The following is a 19547-nucleotide window of genomic DNA, read 5'->3' as shown; positions in this document are numbered from 1 at the left end:
TTTCAGAGCCTCATCTATGTTTTCCTCTGAAGGAGGGAGGTAAAATATATATCAGATGGGTCTTTGGCCACATATGTGTACTTGTCTTTTTATTCTCAGTCTAACAGGTTTCATGGAGGAATGATTTTTCCCCAAAAAGATGATGACAAGCTCTTCTATACCCTTCCAGGAGCTCTGTTTCCAGCGCTCTGCATGTACACACAGTGACAGAGGCAGTAAGGAAATGCTTGGGGACAGGCAGAATCCTCAGCTGCCTGTGCCCTGTAACCACTGACACAGACGTAACAGAAGAGGCCAGACTTATTAGGACACGCAGTAGGGTCGCAAACGAGTCAGGCTGATCTTCAGCCTGTGGAAGGTGCCCCAAAGCTGAAAGAAACAGCAGGCCTCCTCTTTACACAGATTCAGCATCTTGGTGATTCTGTTACCATGGGAACAGGTCTGTGACAGGGAAGGCAAGTGTGGCCTAGTGTTCATGAGGACAGGATCTGCATGGGAGAGATGGGGGCAGCTTAGACCAGGGCCTGGCAGGAGAGAAATTCTGGGTTACTATATGCTGTTGCTCTTGGCATTTGCATTATATTTACTGGAAAATAAAGCTAGAGGGAATGCATGCTACCATGCCAATGTCTGTGATAGAACATGTTCATGGGGAAGTGATTGTGTGGCCACCTAGGCAACATGGAACCACTGTGTCTGTTATATGAGATTACCTGAGAGCCCAGTGGGCCAGCACTCTTCCTTCAGGGCTCACGTTCCTCTGAGAAGGCATGAAGATGGAGTTAAGGCCCACTCGGGTGTGGTCAATGGTGTCTAGTCAACTGACGCCTCAAATGGCAGAAAGAAAATAGCCACTCTTGTTGACACACCCAGTGGTGACCATAAGTATATATTCTTGTTTTGGATGTTACCTGGCTTTTCCGTTTTATTAAGAGCTGTGGAGATGATTAGAAAGAGATGGGACCAGGGTTCCTCTCCCTGAATCACTAAGAAATTCTGGTCTAGCTTATTAACATTGCCCAACAATTGGGCAGCTCCCCGAAGTGCTGTCTCCACTTGGTTTACAATACCTATGGGTGATCTTCTGGAAGGGAGGGTGTGTAACATTTTTGTGTCCCCAGTGTAAGACAGTTTTTGGGCAGAATTGTCACAAATTGTGATGTATGTCTCTCTAGCATCTGCTAACTTCCAGACATTGCTCAATGCCATTGGCTGTTCTCTTCCTGTCCTCACCCATGGCTGGATTTCCCAATGTTCACTCAGCTTATTATTTTGCTTTTAGTGTTCAGTTTTCATACCCTTCCCACCCACTGATATCTGTGTCTCAGATTAATTTTCGCCAGATGTGAGTATCTGGACTTCTCCAAGATTTGTCACTTTCCCTTCATGATCTTAACCTGCTTTAGGCCATTTGTGTGATTTGTCTGACCTCCCTAGTGTTTCCAACACATCCCAAATCAGCGTCATCTGCAACTTTCCTCTACATGTTCTTTTCTCCCCTTTACAGATCATTAATAAAAAGGTTAAACAAGACCAGACCAGCACCACACTCAAGAGCAAATGACAAAGGGGTGGGAGAGGCTGAAGAGCTCCCAGTGCACCAGCCCTGGCACAGGAAGGATGTAAAGTAATGCGGCAACACTCCGCTAGACACCTCCTGCCTCGGGTCCATGGTCATTTATCACCACCATTTGTTTATGATTTCTCTTCCAGATTTCAGGTCCTGAGAGCATGGTCATATCCAAGCCAACATGCAGTGCTTTGCCAGGTAACCCTTACAAGCTCCAGAAAAATCCATAAGAACCTATTTACTGCACTCAATTCTGCTTCAAATCTTCTACCCCTGCCCCCAAGTCCATCACAACTTGAGAGCAGAAAAGGGTGTACTGCTCCTTTTCTCTCTTTTAATTCATCAGCTCACAATTTTTCATTAAATATTTCTTGGCTTTTCATGTTATACACTTGACTTTTCTTTGAGCTGAAAGAAATGTTCTGCTAGAGACGTGGATTAATCCAGAGTCTCCCACAATGAGATCTTCCTTTGCTAGACCTAGATGTCATTAAGATCAAAAGTAACTAAAGAGGGTGCACTTTTTTTAGGGTAAAAATGCTTTAAGATCAGCTAGAAAATGTGTAGCTGGCTTGCATAGCTTTGGTCATAAAAACAGATTTCCCCTTTTGATTTTCCTTTCTTCTGTCTTTTCTCTTACAACCCACTCCCACCAAGTTCACCCAATCCACAGTATCAACCACTTTCCTCAGCTGGCATATGGAGTCAACTCCTCTGGACACCGGAGAAACAATAACAGTGATATTCTCATGAGGACTGGCCTCACTGTGCACCAGCCACGGCCAGGCATCTCATTGACCTCAACTCATCTAATCATCATGGCCCTGGAAGGTGTGCACAGCCTTCTCCGTATGAGGAAATGTTAGAGCAGAGAGGGAAGAACACATGCCCCGGGTTATCTAGCCAAACAGTGCCAGAGCTAGGATCCAAACCCAGTCTGGTCTGAACCCAGAGAACACGCTGTGAGCCACAGTCACCCAGCTTCTCATGGGTCAGTGGCCCCTTGGAGTACGTGCTGAGGATCAAGATACTCTCTGTCCTTGGAGGATGCACATATACCACACATCTCCACATCTGAAATCTCTTAACCATGTCCAGGGGTTGGCAGACCCTTGGAGGTTCATGAACATCAGCTTAAGGACCTAGGTACTACTCCAAATTCCTCCAAGGTAGGAATTGTATTTTTTTTCACTGCCTCAACTCCAGTGCTGAGATGAATAAATTGTTTTTGAATGAATTACTGACTGAAAGGACTTGGGGTAAGACATTCAAGCTATGGCTCTGAAGAATAGCCTTATAAACTTGAATATAAGATATCTTCCAGAGGAGCAGAGAAACCAAAAAAGAAGGTAATTGGGGAAGAAGGAAAGCAGAAAAGAAAGCATATCACTTTGCCCAGGAATTAATTCTGCCATTGAAAGTAGGCAGAGCCCTTGTCCACAGTGGCTCTGAAACATATAGTAGCTACTTCTGGTGGCTCAGAGGTTAAAACGTCTGCCTGGAATGCAGGAGACCCGGTTCGATCCCTGGGTCGGGAAGATCCCCTGGAGAAGGAAATGGCAACCCACTCCAGTACTCTTGCCTGGAGAATCCCATGGACAGAGGAGCCTGGTAGGCTACAGTCCATGGGGTCGCAAAGAGTCAGACAGGACTGAACAACTTCACTGTCACTTTCAGTTTCTTCTTCCCAAATCTTATGAGGTATGCCTTCACTGACGGACTTCCTCAAGAAAAACTGCAAGAACCATCCTTTTCTATCTTATACAACTTCAGGAGCTTGGTTTTTCTGTAGACAACTGTGCCCACCTGTCTCCCTATTCTATGACTGATTTTTCTTTGCAGTCTTTGATATTCAATTTTCCCCTTTTCCTTGAGAGTCAGAAGAGACACACACTCCAGAAGTTGGACCCCAGCTATGCTTTAAACTTGACAGCCTGTCCATTACTGCAATGAGAGGCTGAAGATTTCTCTGCTGACATACAGGCAAACAGAAAATAGGGGATCAAAAGTCTGCTTTTCCTTGGCCAGTCCAACTGGACACCCGGGGAAAACAGAACAGAAGACTCCCACTCAGCCCTTACCCTCCAACAATGGTGTGCCCCAGCTTTGACACTCAAGGTAGAAACCTGGAGGTATAAGCACTTTAGTCTTTTCTCTTAACTCTTCATCAAAGTCCTGTGACTTCACGTGCTAGTCTCACCTCCAGTTTATCCACATGTCTGCATATCCCCCACTGCTCCCCTGGGTCAACACCATTTGTGAAAGTCTCTCAGTCACGTCTGACTCTTTGTGACTCCATGGAATATATCCCACCAGGTTCCTCTGTCCGTGGCATTTTCTAGGCAAGAATACTGCAGTGGGTTGCCATTCCCTTCACAGATGATGGAACAGCCCTATTTCTGCTCTTCCTGCCATGATATGTCATCCTCCACACAGCAGCCTGGGTTGTTCTACAACATGAAGTGAATTATGTCATGCCCCTGTTTAAGATCCTCTAATTTTCTTTTTATTTTTTACTTTCCTTAGGCTTAAAACCCAAACTTCCTACCTCAGCCTAAATGGCCCTACATGATTTGGCCCCTTCCCACTTCATCTTCATCTTACTGTCTTATTTTTTACCCAGAATCATGGTTTTAAGCACCTTCAGCCCATAAAGTTCTTTCCTACCTTTGGCTTTTGCTCAAGTAGGTTCTTCTTGTTAGCCTTAGTACCTTCCCAATTTCCATCGAAGCAATGATCAAAGTGTATGTTTTCCATTCATGCGTTTAAATTGTTACGGACAGTTTCCCTAAACCATATTTTAAGACCAACAATGTAGCAACCATGTCTATCTTATGCATCACTGTTTTCTCAGCACCTAGCCAAGATTTTAACCATTTGATGAAAGAACAGATGAACAGGTGAAAAATGATTGAATGATTGGATAAATGAATGAAGGAAGGAAAAGTCTTAGGAGCAGATGGCACAAGAAGATGAATCTATCAGATCCTCAGTCATAAAGAGATGGGTTGAATTAAAAACACTAGTTGGTATCCTTGCCCAGCTGATATAAAAGGAAACCTCCACTTTGCAGAGAAACTAAGACTTCAGTTGAGGAGGTTGAGCACAGGACAGGCAGAATGAGCACAGGCTTTGTGCCCTGACCTTTTCTGCTAAGAGAAGGCACAGAACGTATTAACATAAACTTTCTAGGCACAGTAAAACATCTCCTTCCTCATTCTTCCTAACAGGCGGCATGCCAGGGAGCTCTACCAGCTTTCAAGCGCGGCTTCTATGTGTGCAAACTCCCTTCCTCAAGTCTACGCGCTCTGCGATTCATAGGCATGCTCACTCAAACGCCGTCCATGTGCTGGTGGCATAGAGCTACAATGCTTCGTTTTGACAGGATTCATCTACTAGCATCGCGGTCCCGTGCCAAAACTTGTTAATGCCCACATCTGTATTTTTATGAATCGGGTCCTAAACATTTGCATATGTTTTCAATCTAAAAAGACTTATTCTTTTCTAGTGGTTTAAGAAATAAAAATGATTTTGTACTCTATGTCTGCTCAATTACAAGAGTTCACAGTAAAAGCTGAAACATTCAAATGTCAAGGCAGATGTGGCCCTAGATCTTGCAAGGGACCCCACTGTCTCACCTCATTGAATATTCACAAACCAAAGAGCCTCCTGGGGGTGCAAGGAAGGCCCCTCCATTCAATGGAAATGAAGGCGTATTTTTTGACACAGATCACTGCCACATCACGTGGATTTTGCCGAAGGAAAGTAATGGAGAAATTAAGCAGCTGCTTTTCCTGCGTTTTTCAAAGCAAGATAGAAAATGCAGAAGGGCCCCAAGAGCACATTTTCACAATCAAATTGGGTGGATGACACAAGGGGGGCCGTGGTTGAATACACATTTCAGTAATGCCCATGAGGGCAACAAATTGCTGGAAATGTGATCCCATTGGGTTTCTGCAAGAAAACCAGAAAAATAAGGCAGGCGGAAGGTAAATTCCAGCCATAAGAAAACAGGAGTGGGGAATGAGCCAATAGGGAGGGGGCCTGGAGAGGAGCTTAGAGGCAGCATATAGGAATACACAGTGGGTCTAACCAGCCCAGACTACATAATTTGGGGGGGCCTAGAGCAAAATGAATTGTGGCGTGCCTCATTCAGAAATTATTAACAGTTTCAAGACAGTGACAGCAGAGCATGAAACCAAGCTCAGGGTTCTGTGGACTACACAGGCCACATGCTGATAATGCTGGGCTAGGGTGTGAGGTTTATGGGGGAAACAACTAGCTCTAGGGGCTGTCAAAACTCTTTAGAAAAGCAAACTTTCCCCAGTTCACTTTGCTCTCAGAAAACACCACCCTTGAATGATCACAGTGAGACAAATGAATCATGCCTAGGCTAGTATCTAGAAGTGCCAAAAAAGGGAGGGGCTGTCAGGGTCGTTATGCTAATTCCAATTTGTTGCAATTTTTGGAGCGACTTTTCCTAAATTATGATTCATTTCAGCACCGAAACACCAGATTCAAGTCAGAGGCTTATGATGCTATTATAAGCATATTACTGATGCCTAGTAAAATAACTTCTTGTAATGTTTCTTTTATAAGGGCCATAAATCAAAATATTCAAAACAGTTAATTTTTAATGTGCCACTATTATCCATCTTTAGTTATAAATTTAATATCTCCTTAGGCCCCACAGATTGTAATGCGACTCAAAACATGCAACGGCTGTTCAGAAATAGAAGGTTCTCCCAGTATCTCATTATTTAAATCCTTAAGATATGGTTTTAAAGGCCTGAGGATATCTGAGCAAACTTGTTTAAAGGAGTCATAAAGAAAGATAAGTAGTTTTCCTCAGAAGCCTATAAAATTTATTACAACATATTAAAGCAGATTATATATTGACTAATTTTCAGAAGGCATTTGTTTTCTGGGATACATGGTGTTTGGGGAAATTTCATAAAGGAATAAGGAGGATGGGGATTAATGCCATTATCTCTGCTTCCCTTGAGCAAAGCAAGGCTGTCTATATGCCTTGGCACCAGTTTCATCCTGAAAATGACAAGGTTTCTATGTCAAGGGATGGTGGAAGGCAGGGGGTTGGGGTGTCAAATTCTTGTGAAAGAGCAATAAGAGTCTTTATTTTCCAGGAGGAGGGGCTTTCCTGGTGGCTCGGATGGTAAAGAATCCTCCTGCAATGTGGGAGACCTGGGTTTGATCCCTGGGTTGGGAAGATGCCCTGGAGGAGGGCATGGCAACCTGCCCTTAGAATCCCCATGGACAGAAGAGTGTGGCAGGCTACAGTCCATGGGGTCACAAAGAGCTGGACATGACTGAATGACTAAGCACAGCACACATCCAGGAGGAGACACAGATGCAGCCAGTCCTGACACTGTAACACGATGGCAGAAGCAGGTTCACAGAAGAGCCCCAAGAAGGACTTACACTTTTCTAGGCAAGCCCCAAACTCACAGAATCTTCCTTTGCCTACTTGTTACATGCATGCTGTGGGCAGGTTTCATATGGTCACTCTTTAACAGTATAAAATATTTACTTCTCACTTAGAGCTGTTTTAGGTCAATTTGCATCTTTATTGGCTATTCCATATGAGTAAAGGCCATATTTCTCTTAAACTTTTCTCTAGATAGGGAGTCTCTCAGACAAATTTTAGCATTTCTCTGGTTTCCCTACCTCCCTATATCAACAAGTTTCCCTTTGGAACCACTTTGCATCTGGAAGAGTTAATTCTGTACTGTTTTCCTCTTTACTAAGGAAAGGGAGAAGAGGGGAGAAAAGGGGAGATGTGACCAGGAAGCAGGTTCTACTGGTGGTCAATGGATCCAGGAAGTGTTACATCTGTAACTATGCGGAAAGATGCTGTAAATGAAAGTCAAACCTCTGTGTGTTCCCTGAAGGACCAGAGAAAGCAGTCTGACTCACTGATAGGACCTTCGATGGGTTCAACTGAGCAGTGAAAAATGTCAATGAAAACTGTCACCCACGGGCGAAACACACCAGTTACTATTTTCAAATTCATCCTAAGAACCACTGTTTACATAATATGAGCGCAAGACTTGCAGAAGGGCACACCTGTTTACTTATCTCAAAGAACCGCCTCTCCAATCACAGACCTGGGACATTTCACATTTGTCCCAGAAAAAGAACTGCATGGTGAGTACTTCTGAGTATGGCACACAATCTACCACATTTCTTGTTATGAATATATATATATATATACACTCATATACACTGTCACCAACTTCAACAGAATAGTCTGTGTCACCATAGGTAGATATATTCAGCTTCAGAGCATTTGTGACTTGGTGTTAAACAGCCTGCAGTATCCTGGAGAGGTGTGATTCACAATGGCAAAAGTCGACAGAGTTCAATGTTCCATTTTATATTAATAACACAGAGCATTACATGCACCACTATTCAACTATAATGCAGACAGCCAAGAAATAAACAGTGGGTTTGCAATAGATAAAAATCAACCTTTAAAAAAACAAAATCGTCTGAAAAAACACAATGCATGAAAATAATGGAAAACTATAGGCACGCAATTGTCAAAAAGCAACAGATATAATACCACTCATGAGCCTGTCAATATTAACATTTCTATTCTAGTTCATTTAAAGAGATACAGTTACCTATTCACCATTACTATGCCTTGCTCCTTGTGTTTTCTTCAGAACTGCCATAGAAGAGAGTACAATTCATTAAATAGGCTTCTTACACATGATAGTTTCAGCTCTATGAAGATAAATAGCTTTGTTTTCCTTATTCCTTACCAAACATTTGACACAACCAGAAGGACATGGGAGTTAGACCGCACTGGCGTATCTGGTAAGAGCAAGCAGTCGGCTGAAAACCATGACTGGAGAACTGTGACAATTTCTGAGTCCACAATCATGCCTTTAAAAGTGTGGATAAATCCTAATGAGGGCAGAGTTTACATCTTAAACAACATAGAAACATTTGAATGGTGCTCAACCCAGCCCCAACAAGGCAGAACAATAATGTGGATGCAGGGAGGGGGGATATGAAGGAGGGAGCTCTTGGGGGTGGTCACGGCACGCAGAAGCAAACACAGGGCACATCACAAACAGCAGTGAGCACAACTGAGCACACACACAATACAACACTAGAATACAATTTTTAAAAGAAAAATGATATAAAAGATGGTTTTCTCACCCCTCAAAACAAAACTGGAACTTTGGTTTACAGGCCCGGCTATGCCCATATGCCCTCCTCGTCATCCTGCGGCCGGCCAGGGGTAAGAAGGTGCACGGAGAGGAGGGGAGCACCGGAATGAAAGAAGAGAAGGTTAGTCACACTGGGATGCACTGCAAAGTCACACTGATCTTCACTTTGTTTTTTAATCTTAAAGAGCGAGGAAAAAAAAAAATCCATAGTAACTTAAAGTTCCACATCACTGACTTGTCAAATACATAACTGAGTTTTGTATCTATGGCAACCCCCACACAAAAACATTCCACCCACCAGGCTCTGACTCTGTGTCAAGATTGGATTAGAAGATTAAAATTAGTCTACATTAGCAGATGATTATTTTTTTGGAAAGCATGCAATCTGAATTGCATATGCCTGAAGAGTAGATTAAACCTTTTAAGTAAGCAGAGAAGTAATTATAGTAACTAAATACCCTTAATTTCTCTTAAGCTTGAAGTATCAATAAAGGCTGAAGAAGAATTAAAAAAAAAAAATTCCACCAACTTGGGTGGAACGAACTTCTGTAGCATGTGATAATTGACATTGGTTCTTTCACAAAGGTTCAAACATGCTGTGATCTTCTGGATTTGTCAGGTTCTATTTTACTCTCAGCGTAAAAGAGGATGTGCCCACCATGGAACGATTATACATTTGCACGGAATGATTATACATTTGCAATCAAATAAGTTTCAAAGCAAAGAGAGTAAACTTTCAATTCAGTAAAATGCTTGTAGAAAGCAAGTTTTGTTTAACTTAAAATTGTGCTCAACTGTGGATAAATGGGAACTTATTTGGTCTGAATTCTTGTTGAAAACATTTCCAGACTGGTTCAGGCCATTTTCCTCACCTAGTGAAGAGGTGGATGGGCAGGGCAATCGAATCTATACAGACAGAAGTATACCTGCCATCACAAGGTCGTGTTTTGAACAAGAATTCTCACTGTTCACTGCAAGGATAGAAACAAAGTGTAGAAAACTCAGTGGTTCATATCCTGGTCTCACATGTAATTTGGGAGCTGCGTCTTTTAACAAATCCCTGACAAAACCAGGTTTTCCCATGATTGGCTTCTGTGTTTTGAAAACCAAGAACAGGAAAAACAATAACTGGAAGCATTTTCTCACAATATGTATCCATATTGCTTAAGTTGTTGTAATATCAGGTTGAATTATATGAAAATGCCCACTGTTGGACATTTTGGGTCTAGCAAAACAGCAACTTCATACAGTTTGACCTAATCTTGCCAACAAGGTTATGGTGATTTTATCTGCTCAAGAATTTGGATCTATGGTCTTTGAAATGAGTTTTCATATGATTTCTCATATTTTTGTGAATTTTATTTTGTATATTTAAAAATATTATTCTGACAAAGGGAGTTCACCAGACTACAGCCCAAAGAATTAACAATGTCCCACTGATTTGAGTCAATCAAGTGATTTGCACACAGTCTGAATTGGACAACTCAGTATGAATTTGCACTGACAGTTTGGCTAGTAATATTCTGGCCCCACATAAGTTCAACTGATCATCTTACCTGGGTCTCCTTCTCATGTAAAATTTACCTGTGTCTATTTACCACTATACAGTCTAGTAATTGCTCCTGGCAATGAACCTGCCTTTTCCCTACCTAATTTGAGAAATATGGATTTTTACATTCATTCAATTTTCTCTCAGTTCCTGGAGAAAAGAAAAGTTTATGTCCTTTTTTATGCTAATAAAGAAGGAAAGTATAGCAGGGGCCCCTCAAGCATCCACAAATGGGTCTCAAAGGGTCTAGCAATTCCTTGCAGTTCAATGCAGAATGGTGTGGGTATGTGTTTAAGTATATTTCTCTGGATGGAGGTCCTAGCTTTCATTATAAGGTTCCTGATTCCCAAAGTCACTGCTGCAGGAAAACTCAGAGAGATGCCAAAGTCACACACACAAAATAGGCTGTTTTCCTCAAAATGCAGCCTACAGTCCCTGCTGACTGCTTCTGAATGGCTGTAAAATCATTCCCTGTGCTGAGCAGTTTATTTCATTTTGCATTTAAAACCAACAGTATGTAGACATCCAGTTTGTTTCAAATGCAAAGATGTTTTAAATTTTGAAAAAGAAGAAGGAAGGAGGAAAGAAAGCCACTGCCACCAACATCTATAACTATTTTCCTAACGGTGAAGTGTGGTCTAATGCAAATTACTTTTAGCAAATTAAATATATTAAAAAGTGGTAATTAATTATGATTGAAGCAGACAGGAGTTGTAGCTCAAAAATACACACTGCCAATATCACTACTGTGCCTCGTCCACCATAGGAATAAAAAGGAGCTCCCAGATGTCGAGGGTTATTAAAAGCCAGATGTTGAGATCGACGTCTTGTATGCTGGTGAATAAAGTAAAGAAATATGACAGTCCAATATAAACTTTGCTAACGTTTAACATGGCAGAAATGTGGATAAATTCCTTCAGTGTGCTCAGAATATTATGCATATCTTTCAAGTTCCTAGTTTCTGAAGTTAAAAGTATTTAAAAGAAAATAGAATGGGAAGTGGTGGCCATTTCTGGTCTCTCTAATCTTCAAAGCTTAAACATGAATTGACCCTAATCACCAAGTGATCTGGGTCAGAGTGAGTGTCTGCTTGGGGAATAAAAAAACAAAAATGCAGGAGCTAATCAGAGACGGAGCCCCAGATATTTCCAAACGTTCGCAGCTGTCTGACTCCTGCACCGCCTGCATCTTTGTATGCAAATATTAATTTGTTCGGCAACCTTACTGCCCAGAAATGTAAATCTGGGGACCAAAGAAATAAAAACCAGATACATGTCACTTGATCCCTAACTTCATGCCAAGTTATTTGGAAATTCTTGAAGTTTTAAAATGCATCTATCAGGCCTGAGAGAGTCAGTTTCCTTCCCTTGTTTTTCTGTTTTCAGATGGACTTTGCAGCGGGCTTTCTGGAGGCTGCCTGGTGTTTGCTCCCGTGTGTGTTGTCCCTGTGAGTGATTGCTATGCCAGGAGTTGCCAAAATATCTGGATGAGAAAAAAGCCTCTAGTCCATCCATCATCCATCTGCTTTTGTCCACAGCATCTGGGGACGGAACATCCAAGGTGGGCTGAAGCCCAGAGCACAGTGACCACAAAGCCCGTTTTAAAGAGGGAGGAGGCTTAACTATCCAATAAACTCAGGATGTATCTATTGCTCCAGAGATGATATGAAGACTTGACGGAAATCCTTCAGTTCCAGATGCTGGGCTCTAATGGGGTTCTCTAAATACTGAGATAAAACAAAATCCCTCACCGGATGGGCTGCTCAAGGGGCTATGTTGATGACAAGATCTAAGAGCAAAGTGACTGAGTCATCACTGACAAGATGGGAGACTTGTTGTGGGGACATTTATTAGCCCAGCCATGGAGGTCTGGGAAGGAACTCTGTGAATTGACCTGATAAACAGACCAGTGTAAACCTTAAATTGGTCTCTATTCTGAGGTATTTGGTATAGCCAGCAGGCAAGCCTCAGCCCATCACAGGGCTGGTTTTGTGTGTGTGTGTGTGTGTGTGTGTGTGTGTGTTTTTAAACCCTGCAATTTTCTTTCAGTTGATAGCTGGCTTTTTTCTTGAAATCGAAGGGCTAGGTTCCTAATGAGGACCTTACTGTCACACTCATCCTAACTGAAGATGAGAATGAAATTACGGAAGCATCACTTTTAAATCAGCCTACTGCCTCTGTAAGAACTCAGCCACTTGTCTCTGCCAGGAAGTTCAACATGGCCTCCTGGTGGGACAAGCAGGGTGACCCTCCTGGTTACTGACAGGGTGTGGCGTGGGCAGTCACCAGATCCACCCCTACTCCTCCTAGAAGTTCATGGCTCCTCTGATACTTTCTGCAAACTTCAAGCACCAGCATTCCACAAGTCACAGAAGCAGGACCACAGTGTGGGGTATATGATGTGTCCTGTGCCCGGATTTGAGCAAAGCAGCAACTCTCAGCATTTCCAAACTGCAGGCTTGGCCAGAACTAGGGAAATAGAGTGTATACAAAGGAAAGCAAGGGGTGTGAGCCTGGAGATAAGGGCATCAAGCCTCATCAGGGCACTAACGTGTTTTCTTTCTGGGTCAAGTCCAAACCTTTCCTCTGGAAACCTCACATTCGTGTCTGTCACCTCTCCTGCCTCCTAGAATGCATAGCCCATAAGTTGATGTCTCTGTTTATGTGACGAGGTCAGGAATGGCTGCAAACTCTTAGATAATTTGATTTGTCATAGCCTGCGGTACCCATTTGCAGACAAGTTCTCCCAAAGAATAGCCAAGTCCTTACTAGATTCAGATACCTGTTCTGTGCTGTGTTTATAAATGCTAATTAATTTCTGACCTGGGCTAGAAATGAGCCAGCAGGAATTAGCACCAGCTCCAGGTTAGAAAGAATGGGACAGCTCTTAGCTTTCTTCACTAAGAATCACTAGGACACAGGGCTGGGGAGGGTCTTTGTGCGGATAGGGGAAGGCAGGCTCAGGGACAAAGATGAGGTAGGTCGCTGAAGTACACTTGGCCAGGAGCCGTGGCTGCTGCTGCTGCTGCTGCTAAGTCGCTTCAGTCGTGTCTGACTCTGTGTGACCCCAGAGACGGCAGCCCACCAGGCTCCCCCGTCCCTGGGATTCTCCAGCCAAGAATATTGGAGTGGGTTACCATTTCCTTCTCCAATGCATGAAAGTGAAAAGTCAAAGTGAAGTCGCTCAGTCGTGTCCGACTCTTAGCGTCCTCATGGACTACAGCCTACCAGGTTCCTCCGTCCATGGGATTTTCCAGGCAAGAGTACTGGAGTGGGGGTGCCATTGCCTTCTCCAGGAGCTGTGGAGTGGGGGTCAAATTCCAGTCCATCTGACGACAAAGATTCACCCTCCTGACATGCGAACTTTGAAGCCACAGAAAGAAGCCTTCATTTTGGCCCCGGAAACACCTGAGGGTCCTGCTCAGCTCAGCTCTGAAGTCCTTAGGACTCCGTGTTGCCCCTTTCCAAGCTGTTGAAGGTCCTGGTTGGGACTGGATGGTACAACTTAGGTGGGGTTTCTCTGGCTTTTCGAAGAAAGACAACCTCACATGCATATGGCAGATGTTCTTTATACAGCTTATCAGCAGCACCCCACCAAGTTTCAAGGTCCCTGAGGGAAAAGGAAGCACCCCCATACCCCTCACACTCTGTCACAGCACCTGTGGGAATTTAACATGCATTTTCAAACCAGAAAGCCTATAAGGACTGGCCCCTGCTTTTCTGAATGACTTGACTCCTCTAATAGAGAAGGCAGCCTGGATTTCAGAGTTCCTTAGGGGCTGCCAAGATTGTGTTTACTTGTTTCTCCCCAGAATGGTTCCGTCCCCCTTCTCATGGCACTAGCTGCACTTCTGATTTATTCTTCTAACCTGACTTGGTGAAAGCCGAACAGCCCTGGCTAAGGGGAAACATGATGGGCAATCTCCATGTTTTAAAAGATACACGGGGGTGTTTCTCAAGGGAGAGGCAGAGACTGCAAGCAAGCCTGTGCAGCCTGGCTGGTTCTCAGCAAGTCTACCACACTGGGACCCCTGAGGCAGGGGGCCATCTAAATGCTCTTTGGTAAGCCATGGAGAACATTTGAGAAGCTTGTGGGGCATTCTCCTTCACTTCTAATGCAGCATCTTTAGGCACTTTCTCATTTTTTTCCAACTGTCATTATAGGGTGACATGAAAACTAGCTTTCTATTTCCTTCGAGCAAAAGTTAATTCTGACAAACCAATCTAGTGCATGGTGCCAGCTCTCTCAGCTGAAAGATACAAGATACCCAGATGAAGATAAAAATGCTGAAAGGTTGTACACTGGCCAAGAATATATTTTCAGAGCCCAAAGTCAACATCTGCTAAAAGCTGAGCCATTGCCAGATAGCCATAAAAAAGGGGTGGGGTGGAGACAGGCTTTATTTTCACTCCCTCATCCATCAGTCATTAACGCTTGGCTTTGTTAAACAGAGTGAAAATTGTGTTTTTTAGCAGCATTCTGACTCTGCTGTTTCCTGGCTAGTGGGCAACCAAATCCCCTAGCCCCTCGACTTTTCATGTCCTCAAGTGCCTCAGAAAGAAAAAAGAATCGGAAGGCCCTGATACTTCACAGGCTGCTCTGTGAATTAAACTGGAGAACGTAAATTAACCTGACTTGTAGACCTTAAAAATGTATACAAATATAACTGGGCACACCGCCCTTGTTGGTGGCATTTCATAGGTTGTCACTATTACAATTTATTTGATGTTGTGCTAAGACAAAAGGCAAAAGGGTGTATGTAAAAAAGGATCAGACAGTGTGTTAAACCATCCTTAGTTATTTTAACATCTCTGGGCTATTCAAAACTATGGTTTACACCTGTCATTAAAATACAGATGCTGAAACAATTTTTCAAATGCTATTGTTCCACAAATACAGTAGTTTGCAGAATCTGGCTAGTGGGCAACCAAATTCCCTTGCCCCTCGACACTGTGTGTGCATGTACATTTAAAGAATGTTTTCAATTCTCTTTTCTGTGGTTCCTTATCTTCTGAGTGCTGCAAGTGCCTGGGGCATGGAAGTCCAACTTGACCCTTATTACATCAGTTCAAGAAAAAAAAGAAAGGCAATGGTGTTTAGCAAGAGAAAATGGATTTCCCTGCTTCCAGACCTTTCAAAGTTGGCCACCCCCTTTCAATGGGGGAGCTAAAGAGCTGCCTTTTAGACAAATGTGACTGGATTAAAGCAGCAAGTTGAAAAGGAATCAACCCTTCCGCGATGCCAAGATGAGTTACATCTACAAGCTGGGGAGAGTAGACTGTGTCTGAAAAACCCCCGTTGACTCAAAAGATGCTGCAACAAATCTCTTAATGAAACCCTAATACTGCACACAAGGTTTAAAACTAAGAGGAATCAGTGAAAGGGGAGAAAAACAACTTTATCCAAAATAGAGTAAGACTGAAATCTTCAATAGGCTCAAATTACCTTTAAGGAAAAACCCTTTTCTAAGAGGAGGATCCTGATGCATTAAGCAGCTCTGTCTTTCTCCCCAGACATGAAGACCCTACCTGGCAGGGTTTATCAAATCATGCCCTTGCGTGCTTACATTAACATCACACCCAGATTAAAGAGCTTTGGCAATAACTTGCTCATCTGCACAGCCAGCTTTCTTAAGGGCTGTGTCACCCCTCCTCCCTTCCTCTCCTGTGACTGAAATGGTTGGGTGAGTACATAACAGCTAGTAGAGGAAGGAGCAGTTAAATACCTCCCACAGCAGTGCAGACATTTGTCCTCATTTCTTTCCTACCTGTGGCCTCACAGAGGGCCATGACAGGGTCATTCCAGAGCTTCTGCTCTTAAAAGCAAACAAACAAATAAACTAGCACCTTTATTTCCCAATGCTGAGAAATCACATATTCCTTCTGGCTTGTGTTTTAGTAGCTTTGGGGATTTGGGGTATTCTCTGAGGGGTTAAAAAAAATTACATCTAGCTACCTTTCTACTTCATTTACTTGAAAAAAAAAAATCTGTTGAGTTTTAAACACAGCATCTTCCAATCCACTTGCGATAAAAGGAGTATCTGAAAAGGGGCAAGTAAGCACAAGAAAAAAAAAATTGTAACAATGTGTGGTGAAGGATGTTAACTAAACTTATTCTGGTAATCATTTCACAATATATCCATATACCAAACCATATGTTGTATATCTAAAATTGATACAATGGTAAAGGTCAATTATATTTTCACTTGTGAAAATTAACTGTTTACAAAAAGAAAAGAGGCAAGTGGATCATAAGATATAGTTCAAAATGCATTCCAGGATTTCTCTGACTCCGATGTGGAAAGGACTGGCCCAAGAGTAGGAACAGTTGAAATCTTTGGACCCTTCTCCCATTCAATAAACATCAGCCCAACAAGATGTTTCTTCATGGGTTTTGAATTTGAAGGCTTCATCCCTACTTGAAGCCAAAACCCAAAGCCTTCTTCCAAGAAGCGGGCCATGAAATTAGATTTGCAATGCAAAGAACCTCTATCGTCTCTTGTTTAGTCAAGCTTCAGACATACTAACTTGGATGGGAAACTGATATTAAAAGCCTATGACATGTAACTTTTCTTATTAGGTTACCGTCATGGGGAACAAATTTCTTTTTGGTTGTCCTGAAACTATACTTTAGCAAATTCTGATATGTAGGAGTTAATTTTTCTTCTATGTTGGAAACAAGAAAATGTATTTACACACACACGCACATATATGTATATATAATGAACATTCAAACACGCACACAGGGGAAGTTAGGGAGAGAAATTTCTAGTTAAACATGATCTTGAGAAATTCTTCCATATGTGGAAAAGTCCTCAGTTCGTCTGACATATAGCTATACATACATATATACACACAGGACACTATGTATACATTTATCCCACATTCATTTAACCTCAAAACATAAAATAAATTCTTTTTTTTTTCCTCCCTAAGCAAAAGCTAGGAATAACAACTCTATACACAGAATCCATCTTCTGGGGGCAATGGAGCAAGTTAAACCCCTCGTCTGTTTGTTAGAATTCAAAGGGCTGCACTTTGGCTAATCTGTTGGTGAAAGTGCAAGGAAAGCAGGGCATCAATCACAGAAGCCCGTCCGGCATTTCACAGAGAGGGCGAGTGGGGAATCCAGAGGCCTGGAGTTGGGTCTCTGAGAAGTAACAGGGCCCGGGGAGGGGCTGCTGTGACTGCTTCCTTCTCTGGGTGGACAGTGAGACTCTACAAAGCCCTGTTGCCCAGACATAAAATCCAAGCCCTGGGGAGGTGGAAGAAGAGGAGAAAAGCAGCAGGGGTGGGGATGGTTACAAGACAGATCCGGGACCAAGAAAATCATGCGGCTTGGAAATATTATTACCTCTCTCCAGCCACATCTCAGTAAGGACCCGCTGGCTGGAATTTCCCCTCCTATGGGAATGCTCTGCAGGACACAGACTAATTCAATCTGGAAGCTTGGGTGTGTGCAGTACGGACAGAGGTGCGAGGGTGAGAGAGCAAGAAGCTTGTTTTCGTTTTTGGATCTAACTCTACCTTATGGCTCTTTTGCCTGTAAGAAGAGGGTAGAGAGGACATGTTTCAAGACCAGAAATGTCAAAACCAAGGTAGCGAGTGCTGCAGCCTCTCTGAAGCAGAGCATAGATGCAGTCAGCATGGGTGGGATCACTGGGATAATTTTGTGGTATTTTAAAATATAATCTGTATATCGACCCCAAGACCACTAATTTGAAAAGAAAGCCAAGTCTATGTCTGGGTTCTCTAGTGAACAAGGTATTTGGCAGCTTATGGGAAAATAACATGTGTCTCAAGCATAATCAATGGGAATTTTCAGCAGAAAATGGAAGTGGACATTCAGTGCTCTGAAATGTGTCCAGTGGTACAAACCCATGTTTCAGCTGAGAGCCAACACATGCTGGGACCACAGAGTAAACAGGAGCGGCAGAGAACGGGCCCAAAGCCACTATTTACATCTGCAGGTAGGTTTTGGAAACTGCCAAGTGGAGTCAGTAACATTTAGGATTGGGGCAATCAATTTTCTAGGAATAGATTAGGAGAGTGGACACCCTGCAGTGGAGGATGTACAATAGCTAACCCAGCTTCTGTCACAATGAGGTCACTATCTGAAAGCCCTCCAAGAGCCCTAGCTGGTCCGATGGTAGCCTCGAGCCAAGGGACGCACCCTCTCCTCTGCTCTGGGAGCCTGACTGGTCCCGGGCCTTGTGTGTACACAGGCTCACGGGTGAGCGAGCAAAGGAATGTGGATCCTGGTGATCCACCGCCCAGGGCCCTCTGTAACCCAGAGCGATTTCTCTCCCTCTCTGTGCCAGGCTCTCTACTCCTTGAGAGCCTCACTCTGGTGCCTCGAGGGCAGTGGGAGAGCTGTAAGAAGCCACATTTTCACTGGCACAGTGACAGCAGGTATGGAGAAAAGTAAAGGGCAGCGGGGATGGGGGAAAATGAAGTGAATATCACAAACAGAAGAACGGGAATAATGTTGATGAAAGCTGGGGCAAATGGAAAGACAACCGATGGGATGAAATTCTAATTCAAATTTGAAAACTAAACCAAAATGAGATAAAATTTACTACAACTGGACAGGAAACTGAAAATACACATTTGCATTTAGAGGAAGTTGATACTGTAATTAAACCATATTTAGTACACATGGTTGCATAAATAGATCCATACTGACATTCAAGGAGGTTTGCCCTGGGTACAGCATTCAGAGATACAGACCCTTCTCTGGGGCCTGTTGATTTGCAGGTATGTGATTCTGAATAGATATCAGCCTCCCTGAGCTCCAGTGTCCTTATCTGTGTAATGGGGATACTCCCATCTGCCATTCTTATTTCCCAGAGGTACTACAGGAAGAATTCATTCAACAGACATTTATCAAGTGCCTACTATGAGCCAGACAGGTACAACTATGCTTTGGAATATGTAACAGAGAGTATGAATACGACATAAAATTCAATCAAAAATTCCCATAATAAATTTAATAAGTATTATGCCTCCATGCTCCTGGACTCTGTAGCCATCCTTTACAAGTAAGATTTCTATAAGCAAAATGTGAAATTTAAACTCTAATTGGGAATCTGAAAGTCTTCAAGGTAGTCAAAATTCCTCGACCTTTCCAACTCCTGTGAGTGAGTGAGCATTTATATTCAAAGAAAGAGCCAGAGAGAGGAGAGACAAGTTCTGGGCTTTGAAAGTGACGACATATTCTGGGGTTCCAA

General features: G+C 43.0%; 1 protein-coding gene across 2 annotated transcripts in view; it reads right to left on the bottom strand.

Moving 5' to 3' along the window:
- The window catches only part of ERC2 (ELKS/RAB6-interacting/CAST family member 2), a 997915-nt gene that overhangs the window by 174619 nt on the left and 803749 nt on the right, over positions 1-19547 (bottom strand). The window contains exon 19 of one of the 2 annotated variants that reach the window (XM_055558162.1): positions 8759-8824. In XM_055558162.1, the coding sequence (XP_055414137.1) occupies positions 8798-8824 (27 nt within the window). In that variant the 3' untranslated portion in view covers positions 8759-8797. Of the gene's footprint in view, positions 1-7837; positions 8825-19547 lie in introns of those variants that run through there. The other variant, XM_055558161.1, reaches the window with a different exon arrangement.

The sequence above is a fragment of the Bubalus kerabau genome, chromosome 20, assembly GCF_029407905.1.
Source record: "Bubalus kerabau isolate K-KA32 ecotype Philippines breed swamp buffalo chromosome 20, PCC_UOA_SB_1v2, whole genome shotgun sequence".
Lineage (NCBI taxonomy): Eukaryota > Metazoa > Chordata > Mammalia > Artiodactyla > Bovidae > Bubalus > Bubalus kerabau.
Note: the sequence above shows the minus strand (reverse complement) of the source record. Positions and strands in the feature narration are given on the sequence as shown.